The sequence below is a fragment of the Megachile rotundata genome, chromosome 16 (genome assembly GCF_050947335.1).
Source record: "Megachile rotundata isolate GNS110a chromosome 16, iyMegRotu1, whole genome shotgun sequence".
Taxonomy (NCBI): Eukaryota; Metazoa; Arthropoda; class Insecta; order Hymenoptera; family Megachilidae; genus Megachile; species Megachile rotundata.
The window spans coordinates 11,285,796-11,313,136 of record NC_134998.1 but is presented as its reverse complement, the minus strand read 5'-3'; the positions used below and the strand labels follow the sequence as shown (position 1 = coordinate 11,313,136).

At 38.0% G+C, this 27,341-nt stretch overlaps 3 protein-coding genes and 2 long non-coding RNA genes across 11 annotated transcripts in view; 1 reads left to right on the top strand and 4 right to left on the bottom strand.

Moving 5' to 3' along the window:
- The window catches only part of LOC100882849 (uncharacterized), a 54,761-nt gene extending 42,249 nt beyond the window's left edge, over nt 1-12,512 (bottom strand). For 3 of the 6 annotated variants that reach the window (XM_076541309.1, XM_076541314.1, XM_076541310.1), the window contains exon 1: nt 12,128-12,509. In XM_076541309.1, the coding sequence (XP_076397424.1) occupies nt 12,128-12,186 (59 nt within the window). In that variant the 5' untranslated portion in view covers nt 12,187-12,509. Of the gene's footprint in view, nt 1-12,127 lie in introns of all 6 variants that reach the window. The other 3 variants (XM_076541315.1, XM_076541313.1, XM_076541311.1) reach the window with 3 other exon arrangements.
- Nucleotides 1,294-6,676, bottom strand: LOC143266034 (uncharacterized). The gene is made up of 2 exons (XR_013041020.1): nt 4,987-6,676; nt 1,294-1,633 (listed from the first exon to the last, which is right to left on the bottom strand). It is a non-coding gene; the product is annotated as an uncharacterized LOC143266034 (long non-coding RNA).
- A 153-nt stretch (nt 12,513-12,665) lies between the features above and the next one.
- LOC143266033 (uncharacterized) lies at nt 12,666-13,458 on the top strand. Its single transcript, XR_013041019.1, has 2 exons — nt 12,666-12,805; nt 12,872-13,458. It is a non-coding gene; the product is annotated as an uncharacterized LOC143266033 (long non-coding RNA).
- A 786-nt stretch (nt 13,459-14,244) lies between these two features.
- LOC100876136 (dnaJ homolog subfamily C member 8) lies at nt 14,245-17,066 on the bottom strand. The gene is made up of 6 exons (XM_003705259.3): nt 16,914-17,066; nt 16,410-16,568; nt 16,269-16,335; nt 16,097-16,191; nt 15,890-16,029; nt 14,245-15,820 (listed from the first exon to the last, which is right to left on the bottom strand). The coding sequence occupies exons 1-6, from the start codon at nt 16,989-16,991 to the stop codon at nt 15,586-15,588; spliced, it is 774 nt and encodes a 257-aa protein (XP_003705307.1). The 5' UTR covers nt 16,992-17,066; the 3' UTR covers nt 14,245-15,585.
- A 204-nt stretch (nt 17,067-17,270) lies between these two features.
- The window catches only part of LOC100882742 (uncharacterized), a 101,761-nt gene continuing 91,690 nt past the window's right edge, over nt 17,271-27,341 (bottom strand). For both annotated transcript variants that reach the window (XM_012289890.2, XM_076541335.1), the window contains exons 6-7: nt 26,064-26,170; nt 17,271-25,652 (exon numbers count right to left, since the gene is read on the bottom strand). In XM_012289890.2, the coding sequence (XP_012145280.1) occupies nt 25,527-25,652; nt 26,064-26,170 (233 nt within the window). In that variant the 3' untranslated portion in view covers nt 17,271-25,526. The remainder of the gene's footprint in view (nt 25,653-26,063; nt 26,171-27,341) is intronic.

Below are 27,341 nucleotides of genomic sequence, written 5' to 3'. Positions count from 1 at the left end.
TAAAATCTAAAAACCCTACGAATAACCAAATGGCTATTATATTACCTGCAAAATATATCACAATACAAAATTCCTCTATGCACCCTAAATTGTCACTAGCATCACACCTGAAATACAGTCCGATTAAAAAATGATGCTTCAGTAAATAATCACTGAACGCTTCAGAAATGGTCACTGATTAAAAGTTCGCGGTTCACAAAACAACAGTCTCGGACAGTTTGACAGTGACTCATAGAACAGCGTGCAGGCGTCGTATCTAATCCCTGTCGTTATAAAAATAATCGACGCACCACGCAACAAAGATTGCTACATCTTTCGAGCCGGTGCCAATAACGCGTCCGTGTACGTACACCTCGTAGGTGTTCCACCGGGTACGTATCTGGTTTCCATTCCCCTCGGACAATGATAAAGCATATTAATGCAACGCGTACTGTACCGTGCAATGGACACGACCAAATAACATTGAACGATATTTCCTGCGGCTTTTAAATATCCTGATCTCGAGTAACCTTTCTACTTTCTCTCTCTCTCTAACCTGCTCGGTTTCTCTCTTTTCGTTGTGGATGTACAGGGTGTTCAACAGGTACTGGTCAATGTTAGAGTAAACACTGTTTGATCAGAAATATTTATTGTACAATTTGTTCTAATATAATTTAGGAGGGAAAGGGACTTCTTTTGGACGCCATTTTGTTAAGGCTAGTCAAGATTAGGAGGTTAGGAGATCATTGCCTTTGAGGGGAGATTTGAGGTTAGGGTTAAGAGTTGTTTAATTGTTAGAGGTGAGGTTAGTATATTATTTGATGAGAGGTGAGGTTAGAACTTCTATTAAAGAGAAGGTTAGTACATCTTTCATGAGAGGTGACGTTAGTGTAGCTTCTGTTGAAATCAAGGTTAGTATACCTCTTGTTAAAGGTAAGGTTAGTACTCCTGTTAGAGTCAAGGTTAGTAGCTTTAACTACAGGTAAGGTTAGTGTAGCTTCTAGTAAGGGGAAGGTTAGTACACCTTTCATGAGAGGTGAGGTTAGTTAACTCCTATAAAAGAGAAGGTTAGTACACCTTTCATGAGAGGTGAGGTTAGTGAAGCTTCTGTTAAAATCAAGGTTAGTATACCTTTTGTTAAAGGTAAGGTTAGTACTCCTGTTAGAGTCAAGGTTAGTAGCTTTCATTACAGGTAAGGTTAGTGTAATCCTAGTGTACATTAATTATTATATACACTCGTAAATTCTGTTACTATTTCAAATATATTTAAATATGTATAGCAAACGTTAGACATGTTTGTTAAATTAATTCACATTGTGATAAAACTGGGCGTTCCACAGATATCCCTCCTCAAAACTACAAACTGTAACGCATGAGTGATACTACAATTACATTGAAATGAGTCATAGCTTTCATTTTTTCTTCTCCGTTGCCTATTGCATAGAAAATCATTTACTACACATTCTTCATCGTCAACAATTTTTATTTATTTAGCAATTTATCAGTCTTGTACAAATGTTCACTTGCGAAAGAATTGTAAATAAGTTAACAAAAGAGATATTTTGTCAATTACATAATGTTATGATTAGGTTATGTTTTAACCGATGTTACGTGTCACGTGCTTGCGATCGTCGCGCCATCTACAGTTGAATCCCTAAAATTATATCATTTTGTTTGAAAGAGTAAACACTGAAAATTTATGTATAAGCAGTTGTAATAATTTGCATGTAATTTTGATATTTTTGTTATTTGGAACGATGAATTATACACTGTATTAGATATCTACAGTGTTTGTTTAGACGTAGAAACACGTTTTCTAGACGAATTGAATGCAAAACAAAGGTAGCTTCCTTTCAAGTCCTTTCATTGATTTTTTCACTTGTACGTATACCGTTACCCTACATACCTTTAACCTCCGTCCATGGAGAATATATGTGGTTTGCGAACTATACATTTATCCTCGCAGCATCAGAGTACAAAGAGCAAACATTTATACTGTCGTACTAGTATACAAAGACTCACCAGTAGCAAGATAACAAACCTAAGTATGGAACCCAATTTTGGAAAATTATATTTCTCACCATTTTAATAGAGTTAAGAATGGTTATTGACAAACTTCCAGGGTGTTAAATTACCAAATTGTAAAATTGAAAAACTGCAAAATTAAAAAATTGAAAGACCGAAAAATTGAAGAATTGAAGAATTGAAAAATTGAAAAATTGAAAAATTGAAGAATTGAAGAATTGAAAATTGTAAAATTATAAAACCTTGAAATTGTAAAACCATAAAATTGTAAAATGCTCAAATAACAAAAATATAAAATTATAATATTTTCTTCCTAAAACTCAGTAAATGTATAAAATAATTTTTTATTCAGAAAATTCTGTGATCCTGAAATATGCTACTGAATAATTAATAACAATTAGAAGAACGAAAGAAAAAGTTGGCATTGAATAATTTTAAATACAATATCCGACATATATGTCCATACACCAGAGAGTTCTCCGATATTTCTTACTTTTCTATGAAACTGATATCATGGTTTCAGCTACCGTTTTTCCCACATATCGTGAGAAAATGGCTGTGGTTAAGATCTTGATATAAATTAGAGTTCGTGATCGGGGGCTGTTTAGAAAAGCCGGAATGCAAATCATATCAATTCTACTCTGTTTAATTCACTACTTAATAACATGCTAATTGGTAACTGAGATAAATTTTTCAGAACGGGACATGTTGGTTTAAATTAATTTCTAATGCGAAAAAATGATTTACTAATTATCCTGCAGAGGTTCTCAAATTACTTTAATAATTATTTTTTTCCATGAAATATTAATATAAAAATTATTAGTTAATTTCATACCGAAATTAATTATATTAATATTAATATATCAACCATTATTTTTTAATCATTACATGAATGTTTTTTTAACTAGAATATAAAAAAAAATGTATAATGACGTTAAAGTTTTGTTACCAAAAAATTAAAAAATTTGTTATATGAACAATTACTGTAATTTTGTTTGAATAAATTGTGGATATATATTTTGAAAAATTAATTAAGGTGAAACTGAATTCGCTGGAACCTGAAGTTGAGAGTCACTGGTCCATTAATTTTGCTGATATGCTAACTTTCATCTATCAAATTGAATATACTAATCAACGGTTCGAATAAGCGTTCAGTAATGAATGAAAGGTAATAAATATTAAACACTTTTAAAATTAATAATTTCTCCATTCTAAACTCTATAACCTCGCATAGACAACTTGAGACCATGGGGAAATGAATTCAGTTACTTTTCAATAATTAATTCGACAATTATGTTAAATTATAGAAAATGCTAGATAGACCTAATATTTAATAGAACTTCAAACCGCTAATTACAGAAATTTTTATCGTTTTAAATTGACTGAATATTAGGTTAGGTTACACAGCAGTTATTTTAATAACTTTCTAAAAATTAATTTTTTAATAATATTTTATTCGTGAAAATAGGTTCTGAAATTATTTAAACAAAAAATGAAATTTACATAATATGGAGCACAGTCACATCCGGTTGAGGAAAGATGGTCGTAGCAATGGAAGCAAAACCATGAAAACTATTGCATATCAGTCCCACGCATTTGCCATAACGCTTTGATCACTATGCTAAGTTTAAAACCTGTTATTTTTGTCCTTTGCAGCTTCTATTATCGAATACACTTCCGAAAATTATACATAATTCACTTTTTGATGTATATTCATTAAAATCGTTCACTTCTACAATTTAAAATTTTACTAAAATATTATTATAAAATATTACTAAAAAAAGTATATCTGAGACTTTATGAAAATTAAAAAATTAATATGTAGATGATAAATAAAATTTGAGATTAATGGCGCGAAATTCAAATATCAAAATGACACATCAAGAATTAACCCACAAAATAAATATAATTACATTAAAAAGTATTAAGATTATACAAAATACTGATTTATAACAAGAAATTCCTGTATATTATCTATAAAATTCATTGATTAGATCAAGTTACCCTAATTTTTATACAGATCGACAAAACCTTGAAAACGAAAAAATGTAAAAGAGGAGTAAGATTCGAAGGAAATATACAATTACAATCGAAAGGTAGTGAGGCAATACTGCATGCCTAATTTGCATACAAAATTGAACACTTTAGATGAAGTGGGATCCTAACGGGGAATTAGCGTCTTTCACGGAGAACAGCTTGGAAATGGAGTGCGCCATGATGCTGGTCGAACAGCTTCATCTTTGTGGATAGATTGCTCGAAGATAAAGTTGCGCTTGCTGTATCTCGTGAAGTAATTAATATTATGCCATTGCAAAAGGTAAATTTGACTTTACAATCGGATGTGCAATTTTACAACTTTTAACGTCGGGGAAATTTAGGGAATTGGGGATATAGGGACTTGGGGACGTACATTTGGGATATAGGGATTCAAGGTCATATAGAATTTGGGGATATAGGGATTCAAGGTTATATAGAATTTGGGATATAGGAATTTGAGGACATAGGGACTTGGAATATAGAAATTTGGGTGCATAGGGATTTAGGGATACAGGTACTTGAATCTAGGGATCTGACAATATATAATAGAGTCACTAGTCACAACTGCAAAATTGTTACGTTGGTCACTCTATAATGTGCACACCAGTAACCTCCAAATATTCCTTTGTCCAAAATGACCACAACAAATGAAACACCCTATACATCCTACACATCCTGCTACATCACATTATTTACTAAAAACGTACAAAATAAAAATTGCCAATATTTTCCTTTATAAAAAAGTACCACGAAAGCAGAAATACGAAATTCACCCATCACTTGTTCAAACCCATCACTGCTCAAACCCATCACTACCAACACCCTAAAATCTAAAACGAAATTTTTCTAGCTAATTTCAAATGCACCGCAGTAAATTATTCAAGTTCAAAAGAAGCTTTCGAACTGTAAAATAAAGTGTGGTTAAATGGACAAAAAGAAACTTACGTTTCCTCGTTCTCCAGCTAATTCCACGATCCCCAATTTTCGGGGTGTCCATATCCGTGCGGGTAGCCACGGCACATGTGACGCGTATGAAATCACACCGGTTAATACAGCAAATGAAAATAAAGGCAGCGCTTGATGTCAACGCGAGCGAACGGGTTCTCAGCCCGGCTCGGCTTTCACCGATCTCCCGTGTCAAAAACACGCGAAACAACGAGCAGCCACTACACCTACGCGTCCTGGCAGCGGCAGCAACAGCAACAGTCGGTCGAAGACACGACCGAACGTCGACCGCATCCGGTCGACCGAAACGCAGCCACCGAGGCCGCGGATCGTAGTCGAACCAGCAACGCAGGAATAAAACAAAGCGACCACGGTGCTAGCCGGTGTCACTTTCCGCTACCATAATCCCTACGCCGGAGTTAGGCGATATAAAGAGAGCACTGCTGGATCACGGCCGGTTCGACTCCACTTCCGTCTTCGAGCGACGAGCTTCGGTAGCTGCACCACGTCCGGTACAACCGGGGACGATCGGTACACCAGTGACAGCAACGTTGCGAGGCCAGCTACGTAGCTGGACCGCGCAGCCGCTTTAGGTCTTGGAGAACCGAGAAGCGACCGGTGAAGCGACCAATCCGAGCTCCTTATCGCTTACGACGTACCACAGCCGATATAAATGCAGCTGTGGTGGTGTACACTTTGGGGCAAGGAGCTAAGCTGGGAGGAGCCTAGGGTCACGTTTTTATGGACAGGATGATTCTCAAATCTGGGATGTGGGCGGTTAACAGATAGGTCAGTGTTTTGAGTTTTGGTCAAATTTCTGAATTCTCACATTCCCAAATCTTTACATTCCCGAATTCTCACAGTACCGAATTCTCACAGTACCGAATTCTCACATTACCGAATCCTCACATTACCGAATTCTCACATTACCGAATTCTCACAGTACCGAATTCTCACATTCCCGAATTCTCACATTCCCGAATTCTCACATTCCCGAATTCTCACATTCCCGAATTCTCACATTTCCGAATTCTCACATTCCCGAATTCTCACATTCCCGAATTCTCACATTTCCGAATTCTCACATTCCCGAATTCTCACATTCCCGAATTCTCACATTCCCGAATTCTCACATTTCCGAATCCTCACATTCCCGAATTCTCACATTCCCAAATTCTCCCATTACCGAATTCTCACATTACCGAATTCTCACATTCCCGAATTCTCACATTCCCGAATTCTCACATTTCCGAATTCTCACATTCCCGAATTCTTACATTTCTGAATTCTCACATTCCCGAATTCTCACATTTCCGAATTCTCACATTCCCGAATCCTCACATTACCGAATTCTCACATTCCCGAATTCTCACTTTCCCGAATTCTCACATTCCCGACTTCTCACATTCCCCAAACCTTACATTCCCAAATCCTCACATTTCCAAATCCTCGCATTCCCCAAACCTCACATTCCCAAATCCTCCCATTTCCAAATCCTCACATTCCCAAATCCTCACATTCCCAAATCCTCACATTCCCAAATCATAAACCCATATTCCAAATCTCCCAAATTCCCTCTCCAAGATCTACAACTTCCCCACTTTCCAAATCTCCGGACCCCCACATTCCAAATCTCCAAACTCCCACATTCCACATTCCACAAATTCTTGACCCTCCCAAATTCCAAAATTCTCACCTTCCAGAATTTACAAATTCTTGCCCCTCCAAGTTTCAAATTTTCCACCTTCCAAATCCTACAAATTGCCAAAGCTCCAAATTTCACAATTTCAAAATTCATAAATAGTCGAATTTTCCGAATTGAAAATATACGAGTTTGAAGAACCTTGTCGAAAGTAGTGACAGTTGCCAGCGAGTGTACGGTGATATACATAGACACCGGTATAGCGTATCGGTTGTTTACTGGGCCCGTGTGGGGTCTGCGGCTTTTGCCGTGCGACTCCAACGAGAGAACACCGCGAACTCCACTGTGTGAGGCAGTCCCCTCGGGACTGTTCGTACGCTTTCGGGAAGCTTCGGCTTCCTTTGACTCGTACAAAGCGGGGGCGTGACTGAACGTAAGTACAGTAGACAGTAATGCTCCGGCTGCGGTGTCAACGACTTATCGTCGTTGCATTGCTTTTGATTGGATGATAAGGTATTTTCGTCGGGTTTTCAAGGATTGGGTTCTGGTACTATAGTCTGTAGGATTGTAGTTTTGGAATTATGATCGTGGGTGATTGGGACGTTGAGGAATTTTGGGTTTTAGGGATTTAGAAGGTTATGGATTTAGCGAGTTGGCTTTAAGTTTTAAAACATTTAGATATTTGTGTATTTATAAATTAAAGATGGTACTTAGGGTTTTATAAATTTGGAAATATGAAAACACCAGTACTTAGGAACTCGACAATCTGAGAATTGCAACTATTCCAATAATTTGAGAAATTAAAAAAAGAATCTGAATAAATTTTTTCCTCATTGACCTTGAGCGACTCATCGCACAGTTGATAATCATATCAAACATAAACGTTTAGAATTTTCTTCTCAAGTTCACAGTTCCTTTTTCGCATTCGCAATGAATCACATGATCGGTCATCTTTCCAGGAACAATGCTCAAGGAAGTTTATCACTAATGGCTTGTTTTGTCTTCCTCCCGTCTCTTTAAAATGCAATGTCATAAAGGAAAATGAGAGCACAATATGATGCATAACAAGGAAAACCTAACCTCACTTTTATTACATTTGTTCCCTGAATCATCGCTATGAATAAATTGCTTGTTAATTTCAATGCCATTTTTGTTACAACAAATAATTACAGAGTAAACTTTGCACGATACTTTTGTTATATCGTGAGACAGTTTATGCAAGGTTACCGAAGTACCAGTGACATTAATTATGGCAATTAAAAAGTCCGTTTGCCGACATATGTAAGTATCACTAGATCTCTAATCTACGATCAAGATCGTGTATGCTTGTATCGTTTCAATAATTTATATCGAGGAATGCTTTATTTCGATGTTCAACTTTGAAACAGATTAATGTTCGTATTAAGAACAATTTATCATTATTTCAACGACAAAGTCCCTAGAATTTCATGGGATCTTATGGTCCCTATTCATCTGGAATTACTAGGTAAATATAATCAAAATTACTAGATTTAGGGCTCTAAATATCCTGTGGATTCCAAGGTCTCTTACAGTCACTAAATTCCCTAGAATTTTTCGGATTTTCAAGACACAAGATTTCCAAGGTTCCTAGTATAACTGAAGTCTCTAGAATACCCAGATCCCTAGGAACCTTGAGATTTCAATGGTCCCTAGCATCCTTAGAGTTCGTGGAATACTCTAGTGTCCCCAAAATCCCTAGGAGACCTAGTTCACTAAAATATTTAGAATCCCTAATATTTCTCAAGTTTCTAGTGTTCTTAGGGAATCTACGTTCTCCATCTCAGATTTCTAGGGTTCCCAGCATCCTTAGAGTTCGTGGAATCCCCTAGTGCCCCAAAATCCCTAGGAAACCTAATTCACTAAACTATATAGGATCCCTAATGTTTCTCAAGTTTCTAGTGTTCTTAGGGAATCTACGTTCTCCACCTCAGATTTCTAGGGACCCTAGCATCCTTAGAGTTCATAGAATCCTCTAGTGTCCCCAAAATCCCTAGGAAACCTAGTTCACTATAATATATAGAATCCCTAATATTTCTAAGGTTTCTCCTTATTATTCCTAGGGATCCTACGTTCTCCACCTCAGATTTCTAGGGTCCCCAGCATCCTCAGAGTTCCTGGAATCCTCTACTGTCCCCAAAATCCCTAGAAGACCTAGTTCACTAAAATAATAGGATCCCTAATGTTTCCAAAGTTTCTAGTGTTCTTACGGATCCTATATCCTCCACGCCATATTTCTAGGGTCTCAACCGTTTCCAGGGTCCCTAGTACATAAGTCATACTTTGATGTATCAACAAGGAAATATGAGAAAGGCTTAAAATGCATTTAACGACTTCTTAAATGCTCTTCCTAAAGGCTCATCACGGACACTAAGATACTAATGGCAATGATTCTTGTTTAGGTTAGCTCCGATTGCACTAGTACAGATCTAATCACCGTAAATCCTTTTACAGCTAGAAGCAGGAAGAGTGGCTCTGTCGCGATTTCCCGTAAATGGTATTCCTACAGAAGGAAACGTGTATCCGGTTATCTGTTCTCCTATACGAAGGTAACCTGTTACGTCGACTTTTGTTAATAAACTTCGTTAGTGTACTACGTTCCGCCATCTTAATTACCACCACGTTCTAACTCATTTTTGTTGATCTACAATCAAACTGTACTCCTGTTTTTACTTCATTTCGATTTACTTTAGAAAATGACATAGATAATTTTCATCCGGGGATTTCATTCCTGACGTATAAAATATCACTGAAAAATTTTAGCTAGAGATTTCAAGCTCCTCCATTTTCTCGAGCATATCGACCGACTTCCAATTAATTGCATCCTGAAGTAAAAGTAGAATACACTATCAAACTCGATGACAAGTTTTCAATATATTAGCGAGGAAACTAGAGCAGGAATGCCGATGATGTCTACCTTCAACTCTGTCATTGAAACTTCACGCAACGTGGAACAATGACTTTCCCGTCATTAATAATTAATTATTGGACGCATAATAAAAGCCATGCAATTACGTGCATACGGTCCTGTCTTCCATAAAGCAGGGAATCATCTGCCGTACGATATTCTTCGTTCATCAGATATGCAAATTAAAGCAGTCAATTACACGACTAATTTCACCTGCACATGTACGTTTGCTTTACAATTTGCACTTTAGTATCAGTCAATTTTTTTCTCTTAATTGTTTTATTTGAAATTGTACTTGCAAGGTTAGGTACTGGTTTAGGGACTCAGAGGTTAGATACTGGTTCAGGGACTTAAAGGTTAGGTACTGGTTTAGGGACTCAAGGGTTAGGCACTGGTTTAGGGACTCAGAGGTTAGATACTGATTCAGGGACTTAGAGGTTAGGTACTGATTTAGAGACTCAGAGGTTAGATACTGGTTCAGGGACTTATAGGTTAAATACTGGTTCAGGGACTTAGAGGTTAGGTACTGATTCAGGGACTTAGAGGTTAGGTACTGATTTAGAGACTCAGAGGTTAGATACTGGTTCAGGGACTTATAGGTTAAATACTGGTTCAGGGACTTAGAGGTTAGGTACTGATTTAGAGACTCAGAGGTTAGATACTGGTTCAGGGACTTATAGGTTAAATACTGGTTCAGGGACTTAGAGGTTAGGTACTGATTTAGGGACTCAGAGGTTAGATACTGATTCAGGGACTTATAGGTTAGGTACTGGTTTAGGAACTCAAGGGTTAGGCACTGGTTTAGGGACTCAGAGGTTAGGTACTGGTTCAGGGACTTATAGGTTAGGTATTGGTTTAGGGACTCAGAGGTTAGATACTGGTTCAGGGACTCAGAGGTTAGGTACTGATTTAGGGACTTAGAGGTTAGGTTACAGTTAGAGACCCTTTTGATAGCTGCAATACAATTTAATGAATACATAAGTTCGTCGGCGGCCATATAACGGGAGTGTTTATAATTTTTCGTACATGTCTCGGGTCACAAAAGTGCAATCAGCGTACGTCGGTCCCGTTAGCCAACCTTAAGGTTTAAGGTCCGTTCCTACAGGTACAGCTATATACTTCCTTCTGTTATGCAAATATATAATACATCTCTAACGTTGAATTAAACAATTCACAGTAAAAAATCATTGTTTATTTCATAAAAAGCAATAATTCTTCGAATGAATAAATTCATAAATAAATCCTTCATCACTTACAGACAGTTCTAATTTTAATAAATTTAATTTTAACCTACTGCAAGGAACGTTTTGAAATTCAAATCTGACAGGAATTCCCGCGCTGGAGCCACCGTCGTCCGAAACCTCCCGTTTTAACCCTTTTGCGAATTTAGAAACTTGCCTGGACAGTACACATAAATATTGTCAGTTACTAGGCCCGTGTGAAAGCGCCATTCCATTCGACTCCAGCTATAATGCTACGACACACAGAAAGACGAGACTCTCGTTCGCACGGGGGGTCACAGCTAGCCCCGAGGGAGCAGTCATTGACATTGAGAGAGAGAGAGGGAGAGAGAACGTCGAGAAACGTGACTAATATCGTGGTGCTACCTCTATATGGAACCTTTTCGCATTTTCTATTCCTGTCCATAGCCACCTGTAGATTCGCGTCGATCACGAGACCTATCTCATGCCATCAAGTATTTGCATGATCACAATTATGTGACACTTCCAGCAGAAAGGCAGAGCGGAAGTAATGGAGTCAACCATCAGATAAATTACATGGTGAGGCAAGATTAAAAAGTGCAGACATTGTCTGAACATTCTAATTACACGCTCGTTGGCGCCGGCTGGGGCAAAAAAACAATCGTGGGCATGAGATGTTACATGGACTGTAATCTCTATTGTCTGAGGTTCAAATTCTTTCAAAATCTTCAAGACCCAAGATTATAACGTTCTTCAAATTTCTAGGTCTCAAGGACCCAAACCTTAAAAATTCTCGAAATTCCAAGATGTTCGTAGCTCACATAAAAACCCTCACATGGACCACGGTTTAAGAACGTGATTAAGCGTGTTTATAAATACAGACATATATGATAAAGTTTGGAATGCTCCACATACGAAAGAAGCATTCCAAAGGATCGGGAAATAGTGACGTTCAATTTGCTTGGCTGGTACAGTAGTTGTATAGACCGCTAAAACAGGTTTCTCGCAAACTGGCCGCAGACGGTTCAGTATTCGACAGTCGGTCCGTTGGTATCGTCGAGGCTCATTGCCTCGAGCGACGTAGAAAGTATAACGCAAATGACTCCGATAAAGCGCTCGGTTCACGTAGGTAAATAAGATTTGTCCTCGAAATACGCTGATCGTAGAGCGCCCACACGAACGGTACACAGAAGCCTCGCTATCTAAGCCCAGCACAGAAACACCTGACTAAATGACATTCTAACGCGACGATTCCATCGGCCATGCCTGGAGGGATCTTCCCGAAGCAAGACCATCTTCCAGAACAATCACCGATCCCTTCATACATTTATTCATATCGATAATTCCGGTAGAAAGATGCGTCCAACGTACCCTTGCTCTTCTTCGGTGGGTCCCTGCTGCGCCATGCGAAACACGTCCGTGGTCGACATGGTGCTCCGCTGATCACTCCGACACTCGATCACGGATCACATATCGACGTCACTTAGCCCCGTTCGTTCATCCGACGTCGAGGATGCTACACCTCGATGGTGTCGCGCACTCCACGTGTGGACGCAGGCGAAAAAATTACGTGTCCAGGTCGGCTGGCGCCCGTCAAGGCTGACACCGGTACGAGAAGCTACGTGTGCAACAGGTTGTGTCCCGGCTTTTCCACGATCCGCGTTCGATCGAAAAGCGACGAGGTACGAGGCGACCAACTCACTGCCTCAGTCTCGTGTAGTGTCGCAGCGAAGCGAAACACGCCGCACCTCTGCCTCTGTTGCCGCTTGTTCTCTTCCTTCTACCTACCTGTGCACACGCACACCACCATTTTTCCTGTGTGCGTGCAGACCGTACACGACGGAACGTGTTCCTTCTACCTGCGCGCACGTACACGCCGCCACGACGAGGTCGTAGGGATGCTCTTACCGGCTGCCTTTCGGCCGTGCGTGGATACTTTTGATACACTGGCGTTCACTCTGGTCGCGTGACGAGCACACGCACGGAATTTTGCCGTGCCTGTGTGCGAACAGGTTTCACGTCGTTGTGTATTCCTTTCATTTGCATAGTGTGAGTAGTTTACAGTGCATATCACTTTCTTCTGGACCTAATATCATGCTTTATCCACGACCTTAGGTCTACGGATAGCCAGGGATCTAACCTATCTTTGACTAGGAATAGGTTAGAGTACGCTAAAGGCTACCGTCAACCTGTACGGGGCCTTACGCGCTGTAGGCCCCTACTTCACAGTGTAGGGGGGTCCCTTGAATCCAACCTCCACTGGTCAGAGCTATGCATCAACGAACCCGGCTATACTTTCAAATGTATTTCCGTTTACCTGCGCGCCAGACGCACACCGATGTTTCCATCTGTGTAACGGTTCAGCCATTCCGTTTGTAAAGACGTATTCGCGTTTCTTTGGGCCCTGTGAGCGGCACCACAACGCTTTTCACCCGAACACACTGATGTTTACGTATGCATACGAGGATAAAAACTTTCTTGTTATGTATGTATGTATGCAGATCAAATACGTTCATCTGGGAGCACACATTTTTTGTGTACACTCGAGAAAAACATGAATGAGAAGTTGTTTTTTGTTAGGTTCAACTACGGAATTACACACAGGGTCAGGTTTTTTTTTTGAAATTCAAGGATCTTTTTTTGTGTTAAACTTTGATCCAATTTGAAATTGTGGAAGGTAAATATAAATTAAAATAAACAAATGTACGTGTGTGGAGAGGTTCGTAGTATCTGCATGCGACTCACGTGCACACTCCGGATGGAAGTGTACAGTCACGTAAAATGCATTCGATCGTAGCTCATTGACGATGCAGTAACTATGAGAAACACTATAATGACAAGCGGTTTAGCAAATAGAAGTTCATAGGTTCTGAAGAAAAAATATTTGAATTGTACAAGTTACATGTCATAAAATGTGTATAAACATGGAACACTGTTATCCTTATATGCAATTAAATTCATAGAGTTGAATATTTATTGTAATAAAACAAATGAAATGCAAATTATTCGATTTTGGAGCACGCGACGTTCGTATTTGGCGCCTTTTTCGCGTTGCGCTTGCGCAACTCGTTCTTGGTCATTAATCAGCTTATAATTTTAAATTTAATTAAGTTAGTCAGGTTAATACCCTGAGTGGATTCATTGAATTATGCTCGTTATGTATCGTATTTACATTTTATATCTTATGGACGTCATAATATACAAGACGAATACATTAATGACGGAACTAAATGATGAACAATACAAATTATACTTTAATATACATACATACATACTTTACGTACGAAATCAATTTGTCTTCTTCTATTAAATAATACTATGATACAGTCGTACATTTGATATAACCATAAATGAGCGATATATTGGAAATAAACGTAAAAAGATATTAAAAAATAGTGCCTTTTAACACAATTTCGATGCTGAATGTTTACAAGATGGCGTAACAGAATATTGTCCTTTTTCTTCTTCGTAAATGTAAACAAACGAGGTATCTTACAACTGTGTATCGTTTAATGCAATATTCGGCGTTGTTTAACAGTGAACTGGTCGTTATTTGCGCTGGTATATAAATCGGTGTTAGCGATGTATATGGCATCATAGAAAAATTCACATTAATATTACGTGAAGTAATAGTTGACAATGATCTGGAGCGGTATATTACAAAAACGAAAAGGAAAAAAGAAGATTAAAAATAGACTTTGCTTCTCACACTCATTCATTCGATTTAATGTCTTTAATAAAAATTTTAACCTGAAATTTTGTTTAATGGCGGTCCCACATGATCAGTATGTCATTGATCCGAAATTTTCAGATTCATAAATGCTCAAACTTATTAATCTTCAAAGTCATTTGTAAAGCTTCTAATTGAGTTCATGAATTTCCATTTTGAGATGTAGACACGTGATCGTCTGAGGCCGCCATTATACGCACAACCTTTCGAATCGCTCACTCTCATCGGCACTTGTACAACATTGACTTTCATATGTTGATAAGACTGTTTAAATGTTCCAGACATCTCTCCTACGACAATAATCTTACAAATTACAATTGGACCAAATGTACGTCGAGTTGCAACATTTGTTTTACGCGGTAAACCGGAAGTCATGACTACATGGCCCGTTCAGCTACTTAAAAATTGTTTGTTAAAGTTCACTAATTGTATATAACAAGTTTTAAGATATAAAAAATTAATCGAGAATCCTGCTTTTACGTACAACGTAAGCGTTGACAACTTATAAAAGATCCTATTCTAAAATAGAATATTTGTATACTTCATCTTCACTTTCATACTTCAAATTTAACCTAACAAAATATTCATTGCATTACCAATTATTCGATAAGTTTCAATTCTTTCTACAGATTTAATTTTCTCTACGTTTAATTATACTAAAAGAAGTATGAACCTCAAAATTGACACTGGCTATGCAATGATGTGTACGCCATTTTAGTTTAAAAATAACTTGTCAAAAATAACTAACACGGGCCATGTAAACGTATCACAACTATGTATGCACATTCATACATACCTACACATTCAACAAACACACAAATTGTTCTTGAAAGATACACTCATTAATCATTCTCGCACTCTGTTAATCAAGCTACTTGTTACAATGCCTGCTTTGACACCTGATTCGATATTTTTCAACTAACCTCAAATTCCAGCCTTTAATCAGCGAATGAACGTAAAATGAGAACAATCTCGAATGCCTTTAATGAATTCTGTAATTTAATGTCACATGATTAGAAAACATCTTCGGCGAGAAATATGAAAAACATTGTACTTAATGAAGGAATCTACTCAGGTGCCAGGAACAAGAACTGTTTAATTATCGAGATTCAGCTTTCGTTTTGGGAGGCCTGAAGGCCTTCAGTTTCTTAGCTTTCTTTTGTTTCGTAGCACTAGTACCCGACTGAAACGCTTTCCAACTATCGACTCTTGATTGTCGAGATTCCTCAAAATTTTTTTGCCACTCACGCTCTAATGCGGCTTGCGCTTCCGCGGATAATTCTTCTTCTCGTTTCCTCTTGCGCTGCTCTGCGTCTCTGGTGGCTAATTCTCTCCTACATAAATCATATTATTTATATACAAATAGATTAATTTTTTATTTGTACATGTGAATTATTACACACCTTCTGCGCTCCATGTCAGCAAAGAGTTTCATTGTCATAACCCAAACAGCGTGTCTGTAACCTTCCTCTGTCTCTTCTTCAAGCATAGCCCCACTGTCTGTTTTCCCTTCTTTTTTCAATTTCTTTTTTTTTTCAGCAATCTAATAAATTTTTTGTCATTATATACAATTCTACAAACAAAGGGAAGTTCTATGTTTCCATACACACCATGTGGTCGGTACGAGCCTTGGCTTCTTCTATAACATCCATACATTTCGCTCTAGTTTCTTCATTCTCCAGTGTTTTCCATGCTTTATTTACAACTATAAGAAATGGGAAGGCATTAACAATCTATCTCAGTATCAGTGATCTATTTTATATACCGAAACTTGATACGTACTTTCAAATGCCTGTTGTGCACGTTCCGCATCATCCTGGTTTTTATCTGGATGAACAAGAATTGACATCTATAAAATAGCAATGAATCAATATGTATTAGCATCGATTTATGCTTGACATGGAAGAGAACAGAACAACTTACACGTCGATACTTCTTCTTGATTTCATCTATGGAAGTCGAGGGATCAATTTGTAATACTTCAAAAGGGTTCAAATTGAAATAAGATGACCCAGGTCGAAGTAGTCTATCGATTTGTTGTTTGGGAGTCAATACCGAATCCCTCTTCTCTATCTCTTTCACCTAAACAAAAACATGAGTCCACAAAGCTTAGCAAAACAACTTTCTGAACATGCAGGTGCATTTATATAGGTTAGGCTTATTTACAAGTTACAGTTTCACTGAGAAAACAAGCTAGTTTTTAACAATTAAAGTAAATGTCAGATACAATCCATTGAGTAGACAAAGCTGTATGATATATAGCGTCATAAATCTATTTATTATCCTTATTTGACTCATGCAAAGTGACATTTTTTAACCTTCAAGGTATGGTATCAATGTTTACAGTTACATAACAAGCGTTTATAGCAAAAATTGTATGGTACAAGGAAAAGTAATGTAACAACGTATCGTTCAGGATGTATGCACCTCTGAATAAAATTCGTTGAATTCATCTTCTTTCTTTGTTGGGCTATCACTGGGTATACTCGAGTTGGTAGCAGCCATCTTGATTGTTACTAACTTCCATTTCGTTGGTGGTGCCGCCTATTTGAAGTTTGTAAACACAAATATGCAAATGTTGCTTCTATTTCTTTACAGAAGCTATTTGCTTCATCGGATTTGCATGACGGTATTCTGTTTTCGACGTTTGGAACTTTGGAACTCTAACATTTTTAAATGTGGGTCTTTATGTGGGAGTTTGGAAGGGTGGTGCTTTGGGACTTGTGACATTTTGGGACTTAGAGGTCTTGGGACGTTGAGATTTTAAAATAAAGTAAAATCGGAGTTGATTCAAAGTTTTATTGTATTTTATTAACAAAGCTTAACGACCAATAAACAAGTAAAGTCTCGTTAGCAGTAACAAAGGTGTATCAGACGAACATAAAATCGTACATTGAATATACACCGCAGCAAAAGGTTCCTTTCAAATGAATGGACACAAGGTTTAACTTCGACTATATCTAGTGCATGTACACGTAACTACCCGCTATCTTCTACCAGGAGATACAGAATGTCTAAATGGGAGAATGTAAACACGACACTATAACATCTAGCATATGTTTCGCTAATCTAGCATATCTAGTGGCTAATTTAGTCGCTATTGAACACCGGTTCATACATCAACGCGTTATTTTTATTGTAAACTATGAGGACCAGTCTGTTTAAGGAACGCGATTACAAACACACACAGTTTCATTGCTTACTAACATACTGTATGTTCATTTATCTAGTAACACAAATTACAAACTAATTTTTACTTACATCGACTCTATGCTCTATCCTCTGTTTGGGAACCGCCATTTCAGTTCTAATAAATACAATTTTATTGGAAAGATTTAACGCGTTTGCAGCGTTCAAATTTCCCGCGCCATAGACAATGCAATGTATAGATGGTTGAATTTTTTTATAAAATGGCGGAGTAGGAATTAGAAGGCAAGTACAAACGCGTTAACGGCAGTCGTTCAAAACAATACATTCAAAAAGTCAATTCTTTACGAAGATATATGTATTAACATTTCAAATACAAAACGTCTAAACGTAATTTGTACATCACGCATCTCGAAAATAAATATCTTTAAATAATTTAAGGGTGATTAGCAGTATCATACAGGATTATACACATTTCTACGTTATGCATTCCTAAACAAATCCGACCTCACGGCTCTACCGTAACGAACATACAAACATCATAACAGTATCATTTTTTTAATCTTTTACCACAGATGATTATATGTAACTACACGGTCTAGCGATTAAGGGTAACAATTCGATAAGCAGACAGTTAATACTCGTTTCAAAATCTCCATCGAAGGTTTAAAAAAAGATGTCCGCTCACTCCATAGTCCGTTCATAAAGGAGCAAAATGGCGCCTTTCGGAAGAGAACTTACTGGCACATAAGCTGTTACGAAATTAAAAAATTCCTCCAGGCTGGATCCACGGTAATTGAACGCGTATTGTACCGGAAGTTATCACGAAGATGTTAGAATTTTGGGAACACGATAAATGTCATGAAACTTTTTGTTTACATAAATCTGTACATCTTAGACCTTTCTACACTATTTACATTATTTCAAATCCACTGTCACGATGATTTTCTCATCGATTTTTGTCTATTTTGAAATAATGTAATTTGTGCAGCTTTTGACTTCGTGCAATTATCGAGCAGTCTCTTAAAAGGTCTCGAAGATTCTCATAAAACTTCGTCGAGAAGTTTCTGTCAAAATATACTTTTTTTTTCCATAAAAATTTACATCTAAACTTATCAATATCGAAAGCTTATCGTTAAAGCGAACAATGTTTATCTGACGAGAGGGTCATTCAGTGAGACATGCGTCGAACAGCGTACAATCATTAGTTATAGACACATAGATTGGTCGAATCATCGGTGAAACACTTAATTAAGATCGCGATACGAAAGCTGTAAATATTTTTTTCTTTATCGACCGAGTATTGTATATTTACGCGTATGCGAGATTAATGGTCCTTTGATTTCATAATTGATCTTCGATATCACTTGCCGATTTTTCTTTCTTAGAAATTCATCGTTACAAAACGTTTACAAAGGTCTTTCGATTGGAAGTTTCAAAGGGACTGTTCGTGCAACAGGGTGAATAAAAACGTGTTTTTTTTTTCTCTATGTTGTTAAGGGTCTTCTTCAATCTTTCCGTGAGAAACCAAAGCACCATTGAGTGTTATTTCTAGAAAAAACATTAACACGGTTATACTCTATCATGTACTCTTTAAACACATTAGGTAGATCTCTCGTATCGGACATCTGTATACGTTCATTGTAATTATGCTTAGATAAATTCCTGTTTTGCTGGAGTGATTACCAATTTTACCTTTCTTCATTTTTACAATTTTACAATTTTTTATAATTTTAATATTCCAAGTCTTCAGTTCTTCCATTTTACAGTTTTGAAATTTGATACTTTTCAAATTTTCTGGGTTCTAAATTCCTCAATATTCAAATTGTCCAATGACCTAATCTGTAATTCCTTAAATTTCCAAATTACATTATAAAGCGAAATCCAATTTGAAAATTTGACGTTTTCACATTTCTGTATGCGGCCATATAGCGAGACTATACTGCCCTTCTCCGTTTAATCAAGAAAATTATTCGACTCTATCAATCCTACAGTGAATAACGCATTAAAAACCAACATTCTTCATAAAAAAAAAAAACTTAATTTAGTTACCTGCATTAACCTCAATATATGTGAACTAACCTCAATATACATAACATACATGTAATATCTGTAATTGATGTGTACATATAAAATTGGTGATCATTCCAACAAAACAAAGTCTATATATTAATAATACAACATACGACACTCTATAAAAATTTTACAGAAACATTCGCAGATGTATGTGTCCGCGTGACGTAATATCCACACACATGTACACACACGTATAAACTTTCAAAATCTATTTGGCACTCTCCTAGTTTCATCGAAAAGGCGAGCACACTTGCTATATTCATTAATTCCAAGACATTGCATCGAGTAGAACCTTACTCTTTGTTTATTTTTTATTTATTTTTTTCTTTCTACACAAATGTACGTGTTTGCATTTTTACGCTACTTAACCTCGAATTCTTCCTTACGCATTACACGATAATTGGTCTAAGAAGGGATTTGTTTGCATAAAAAATAAGTGTCGCTTCACGGATTCTTTCAAATTCTATCGAGATGACTGTAAATATATAATTGTTTATATAGTTGTAAATGGAATTTGACCAGTCAACGTTTTAATATAACGAAAGGTGATTCTTAGGGGGTTTAGGAATTGGGAAATTTGAGAGATTAGAAACTTGGAGACAGTGGGACGTGGTAGAGTGGAGGACTTGGGGACGGTGGGACTTGAGAGAGTGGGGGAATAGGGAGAGTGGGACGTGGGTGAGTTGGGGCTAGGGAGAGTGGGACGTGAGGAGAGTGGGACGTGGGGAGAGTGGGAGACTAGAGAGAGTGGGACGTGGGGAGAGTAGGGCTTGAGAGAGTGGGGGACTAGGGAGAGTGGGACTTGGAAGAGTGGGGGACTAGAGAGAGTGGGACGTGGAGAGAGTGGGACGTGGAGAGAGTGGGACGTGGGGAGAGTGGGACGTGGGGAGAGTGGGACGTGGGGAGAGTGGGACTTGAGAGAGTGGGGGACTAGGGAGAGTGGGACTTGAGAGAGTGGGGAACTAGAGAGAGTGGGACGTGGAGAGAGTGGGACTTGAAAGAGTGGGGGACTAGGGAGAGTGGGACTTGGGAGAGTGGGGAACTAGAGAGAGTGGGACGTGGGGTGAGTGGGACTTGGAAGAGTGGGGGACTAGGGAGAGTGCGGGGCTAGAAAGAGTGGCAGTTGAGGGAGTGGGGGACTTGGGAGAGTGGGACTTGGAAGAGTAGGGGACCTAGGAGAGTGGGACATAGGAGAGTGGGACTTGGGAGAATGGAACTTGGAGGGTTTAGTAATTGCAAAATTTGCCAAACAAATAATATCCACAATTTTCACTAAATTTTGATTTTAAAATATTTTGCAAAACATTTTGATTTTACCTGTAAATTTGATTCATAATTTTGATCGCCTCAAAATAGACATAACTTATTCTCCATAAAGCTTTCGTGTAACTTGTGTCGTGAAATATTGTTCCTTACATGCACACGTTATTTAGATACCAATGTCTACGACGAAAGCGCTATTCTAAACAGTCAGTGAGTGTCTTCATGTTCGATTTGCTGGATGCAGACAGAATATTCAGAAATCAAGGTACTGGTCGCTTAAGCTCGTTATTGGCTTACGATTTTCTTTTGTACATATTTGGTATCAACGAATCGAAAATAGAAACGAATATTCGTCGAAAAATATTTGTATCTTCGCAAAAGTTTGATTTTCATTTCTCTGCTGTTGTCGCCAGCGCCATCTTGAAAGAAAATGGTGGACGAAAAATTCCAATTTAAACTTCATAATTTCCCAAAGCCCTTGACGCAGGGAAATATCAAAGTTCCATAACATACTTTCGTTATTTTGTAACAGAGAGAATATATTTAATTTTACCAATTTATTATATATTCAAGAATTAATGGCTAAGCTGCATTTTCAAGATGGCTAACAGCATCCGGAATAACTTAATTTATTAACCAGCGTGTACATGCCTGTACCCAGCATTTCTGTATGTCGGTGAAGTTTTGTGCAACGTGTTTTGATTCGAGTAACGAGAACGGTTAAACATACACGGGAACAGAGCGTGGGTCACTAGGCATCGTCGCGCATTGAAAAGGATCCACGCGTGGATTGTCTCGGTCCAATGCGCGTCGCGCGTTATATTGCATTTTGATTTCGAGCTGTCAGCCATTATTTATTTATCCACTCTTCTCTTACACATTACTTACGCGAATAGATTCTTTTTTTTTTACCACTAGTTCTTAAAGAATAAGATTCTCGAAGGCTGTTCAGTGTTCTCGACTGAAATGAAAAATCAATGTCGCAATAGCGCGTGTAACAAAATAAATACGTATTCCCCGCGATATTTGCGGTTTCTTTCGAGATGCTATGAGATGCTACGCGTATCAAACGTTAGCCTATGTGAGACACTTTTAGAAACTTTTGCATTCTGCGACTCGGAGGACGCGAAACTTTCATGAAAATGGCGATGATCGCAGATGATGTAGCACGTTTGCTATGTCAAATATTGTTCGTTCTGACAATTTAGGTTATGTAAATTTTGATATGTTATTAGTTTCATGTAATTGTTAGGGAACCGTTACAGTAAATAACAACAATTGTAAATGTAATCGTAAGTGTAATGTTGGAGCAGTGGGTACGGCGGCGGGCTGGTAATCGCGGGGGCCCGAGGTTCGAATCCCGGTTGGGTCGGTTAAGATTTTTTCTGCATTTTCTTGTGTTTGTATTTGAGTAAATTGTATTGTAAATTGAGTAGAGTTAGAATTAAATAATAAATAGTAGGTTGAGTAGGATTTAGAATAAATAATATAGTAGTTAGGTGTTAGATTGAGTAGAATTAGAATAAAAATAATAATATAGTAGTGTGTTAGGTTTAGGGTTTGAGTAGAATTAGAATAAAAATAATATAGTTAGAGTAGGTTGAGTAGAATTAGAATAAAAATAATATAGTAGAGTTAGGTTGAGTAGAATTAGTATAAAAATAATATAGTAGAGTAGGTTGAGAAGAATTAGAAGAAAATATAAATTTGACTAATACTAAAAACCAATCAGAAACCTCTAAGAGAATAAATCAGAATAAAATATGTAAAAAATATTTGCATAAAAAAATCTTCCAATTCACATTACCAATAAATGACTGTAATAAACAAACAAGTTAATATTTCATTGTCCCATTTAATTACCGTACCAGTTAATTCCCTCGAAAATTGTTGCGCCAATTTAAAATCGTTGATTATTTATAATATTACGCGACGGAGTCGCAGTATCACATTAATTAGTCACGAAATATTCGACACAACTAATTAGCGAACGTGCTTCATTATTAATTTAAAATTAATCGTGCTAACATGTTCATCGAAAAATGTAATGCATTATTTCCAGCATACGTACCTACATATTTAATCCGACGTAGCAGTTATTTACAAAAAAGATATCGCGCCAGGCTAAAGTATCTCGCTTTATATCGCAGAATTCAATAATAACGTAAATAAATACGTACTTACGTATGCGTGTATTTGTTTATGTCGATGTATATAAATACGACAATGACGATATGTTCTGTGTATCAAAGTCCATATACTTTGTTATACATATTTGCATCTTTTAATACGCAGCAACCTCGCGTGTGGCTTGTGGCTCATTATTTTAACATACAAATATTTATTAAATATTGTATTATTTTAACATGTGGATAAGCTGGATATTTATATATTTTGAAGTCTTCTGACACGAAAGAAGCTCGTTTCTGTCAGTGAACTTGCTGTAATATACAGAGAGAAATTCTTTAACCCTTTCGCTACTGGGGGTATATGGCATTACTGAGTACCGAGAGACGGGTCTAGGTTTCTCCTAGATCTAGGTGTTTTTCTAAATTAGATCTCCCCTAAGTTAAAAACTCCCTAGGTCTAGATTACCCCTAGGTTTACACTTTTTCTGGTCCTAAGTTTTCCTAGGACTACGTTTTTTGTGGATTTTTTCACTAGGTCCAAGTTTCCCTAGGCCTAAGTTTCCTCATAGATTCTGGCTTTCTCTAGCTTTAGGTTTTTCCTAGATTTTCCTATTTTCAGGTCATCTAAAATTGACCCAGGCTTTCCCTAGATCTCCTAGTTCTATTTTTTAGAATTTATGTAATACGAACCTAGGTAAAACCTCCACTTCTAAGCCTACATTTTCCCCACGTTTTCCCCTAGATCAGAGAACCGTACTGTAACGAAAGGGTTAATCCTCGACTGTTTCAACAATTTAGCTCACATCAAGCCTAACTCTCCCAACATCCTATTACCATTAAAATTAATTGGAAAATTAATTTTCCACAATACTCCCAACTTTTCAACAAATCAACAAGATTAAAATTATTATTATTACTGTATATATTAATCAATATATGCTGAAAATGTATTGAAAATGTAACAATATACAATAAAAATTATTCTGAATTAAAAATATCTTTCGTTATCTCAAGGATAACGTTCAGAGCTGTAAAAATATTGCATCAAACACCTTCATTACCAATCGGGTAATATTACGCACTCCACATAGGGATTATCACTATACCTGTTTACTCTGGGACCGAGCGCGTTAATCGCTGCTTCGGTAGCTAAATGTACAGCGCATGACATCGATTATTAATAAGTTAACAATTATATATCTAACACAGTCTGCACCGTGGTCGAAGCAGAAATTCCCCAGAATCGTAAAAAGTGTCGGTTGCCGAATAAAAATGTCCTAGAACTGCTCCTGTTTGTCCTGTTCGTAGGTAAAGAAGAGGTCTCCTTCGATGAAACGTTAATAAATTCACGATGCTCACGGCGATGTAGCAGGAAGCAGAGTAATTACGTTTTAATCCCCTTGTTAATGCGCATACACACACACGCACACTTACGTATCTAACATTCTCGCAGCTTTTTCACCGTTACGAGCGATCTCAGCTGGATTAATAAAAATTCGACACCTTTGTCAACGTTCGACGGAACGTCTCGGTGTAACTTTATTTTGTGTTTCAACGTGCAAGCGGCTATTCCGATCGAAATCAGAAACTAACGACTTCTATTATGCTGGAATACATCCGCTACTCAATATTATTCGCGCTTGAAATTTTAAACAAATCTCTCGCTTTTGCAATTTTACTCTCGAAACTTCTGATACTTTTAATTTCTTTTCAAACTTTTAACTTTTGCAACTTCTCAAGTTACAGTGCCGTAGCGCTGGGCAAGTGGGGCACTCCTGGGCCCCAAGATAAAAAATTTGATAAAAGCCATAGAATGAAATTTTAGTGTAGTGATTATTTCTGGTTAACTTTAATTTTATCCTGTCATAATATCGTCAGAAGCGTGTACCACTGCCTGGGGCGCTGTGGTCGCCAGAGCCGGCACTGCTCCACATGTACCATTCTTCCAAAGTCGTTAGTATATGCGTATAAATGTTCCTGTATTCTCTAGCAGTTATTTTTAACAATTGTACAGTTAATAAATAGTCCCGAAAGACTACAGCGTGAAAATCGTTCAAATTTCCCGCGCGACTTAAAATCGAGTAGCAGAGTTCCAGCACACGTTTCTAAATGATCCTTCTAAGAGAGCCTTAATGGTAGTGTCTAAAATGTCCACTCGACCATTCGGTCGAGCATCAACGAAGAGTATCGGCGGGCAAACGTATGATGTCTCGTAAATTCGTATCTGGTTGCGGGACAAATGACGTCAACCAGCGTATGTGTGGATATGTGGGACATTTTTTTCGTGTGAAATAAATGTACAAAACTGGACGAACAGACGTGTTCGTTTCTGAAATTCACCCCCTTCACCAACGACCGCGCGAGGACCTGCAAATGGAGGAATTTACCAGGTCATGCGCGGCGAACGGTGGAGGGGGTCTGTCCGCTATGCTTGGTCCACCTCGTGACAAACCTCCATGTAGTCTGGATTATGCATTATGTCCTTGATCATGTCCTTCAGTATCGGGTAACGAGGGAATATTGGATACACCTTTGAACTGTTGTACTCCTCCTGCGGCAAACGTGCATTAGCGTTATTAATGTGGCGGGCGCTGGTGTTAACTCGGTTAGAGCGTAACGGGAATCTCTGACGAAATTACTTCGTTCGCTGGGATAAAGTATTGTTCGTTATTAGGTTAGGTGCTGGGTTATTTCACGGGTTAGGGAAATATTTACGGAGTTTCTTCTTAAGGTAAGATAGATTGTAGCCGCTTTTAATAAACCTGGACTCTCGTTATATTGCCATATAAGTTTCAAATTTAGATATTTCTTAAGGTAGTTTGTGGATTTATTAATTTTGGTTCTCTTACAGATTTGGAATTTTGGGATTGTGGGAACGGCAATATATCGAGGGTCTACAGTGGATGTAGATTATGCAGTGTGGTTTCTGATCGGTATTTTGTAAGAAAGTTAGCAGGGATACCTTCAAGTCTCGAATCAGATTCCTCAGTCCTGTGTACTTTTTCAGCAGTCTGTACAGATCGTTAGTCATTTGCGTGTTCTCAGCTTCAATCTGGGCTGTCGTCATACCTGCATACATTAAAATAGGATACGTTAATGTCTATGACTTACATTCCGAGTTACAGGAATTTGGAGGATATGGGGATCTGAGGATATGGGGTCTGAAGACGTAGGGGTCTGGGGGATATAGGAATCTGAGGATGTAGGGATCTGGGGGATATAGAGATGTGGAGGATGTAGGGGCTCGAGGGGGATATAGGGATTTGAGGACGTAGGGATCTGGGGGATATAGAGATGTGGAGGATGTAGGGGCTCGAGGGGGATATAGGGATTTGAGGACGTAGGGATCTGGGGGATATAGAGATGTGGAGGATGTAGTGATCTGAGGACGTAGGGGACTGGGGGATATAGAGATGTGGAGGACATAGTGATCTGAGGACGTAGGGGACTGGGGGATATAGGGATCTGGAGATATAGGCTTATGGGGGTCATGGGGATCTGAGGATGTAGTGATCTCAGGATGTGGACACCTGGGGGTTATAGGGATCTGGGGATATAGGCTTGTGGGGAACATGGGGATCTGAGGATGTAGTGATCTTAGGATGTGGACACCTGGGGGATATAGGGATCTAGAGATATAGGCTTGTGGGTGACATGGGGATCTGAGGATGTAGTGATCTGAGGATGTGGACACCTGGGGGATATAAAGGTCTGACGAAGTAGTGATCCGAGGATGTAGGGGTCCAGAGGATATTGGGATCAGGTGGATATGTGGATCTGGAAGATATAGGGATCTGGTAGATATGTGGATCTGAAGGCTATAGGGGTTTTGATCTGATGATGCAGGGGCCTGGGTGATATAGAGACCTGGAAGTACAGGAACCTAGAGATAAGGTCCTATGATTGTACGGATATGAATTCAAGGATCTCATATAGAGATTTGGTTACATAGGATTTTGAGGATGTAGAGATGTGGGACTATAAAGATATAAGAACATAGAAGTCTAGGCATATCCTCCACCATCAAAACAGTTCCATTAAAATGTAGGAATCTATCAACTATTACTAATACATCAATATGCATATCTCCTAAAACCAAATTTATAAAGCAAGATTACAACAAGATTGATGACACCGAAACATCAAGCACACCACCGAAAGAGTATTCTTCAATTTACAGGTAAATTTGAAGATCCTACAATAATATTGAATGACAATGCCGCTATAATGCCATAACTGA

Bases quoted from the DNA above. Each gene is read 5' to 3' on its own strand.
- LOC100876136 (XM_003705259.3), bottom strand. From the start codon at position 16,991: ATGGCTGCTACCAACTCGAGTATACCCAGTGATAGCCCAACAAAGAAA. The intron at 16,569-16,913 runs GTGCATACATCC...GTTTTTGTTTAG, and splicing joins TCAACGAATTTTATTCAGAG to GTGAAAGAGATAGAGAAGAG. The intron at 16,030-16,096 runs GTGTGTATGGAA...AAAATTTATTAG, and splicing joins AGGCTCGTACCGACCACATG to ATTGCTGAAAAAAAAAAGAA.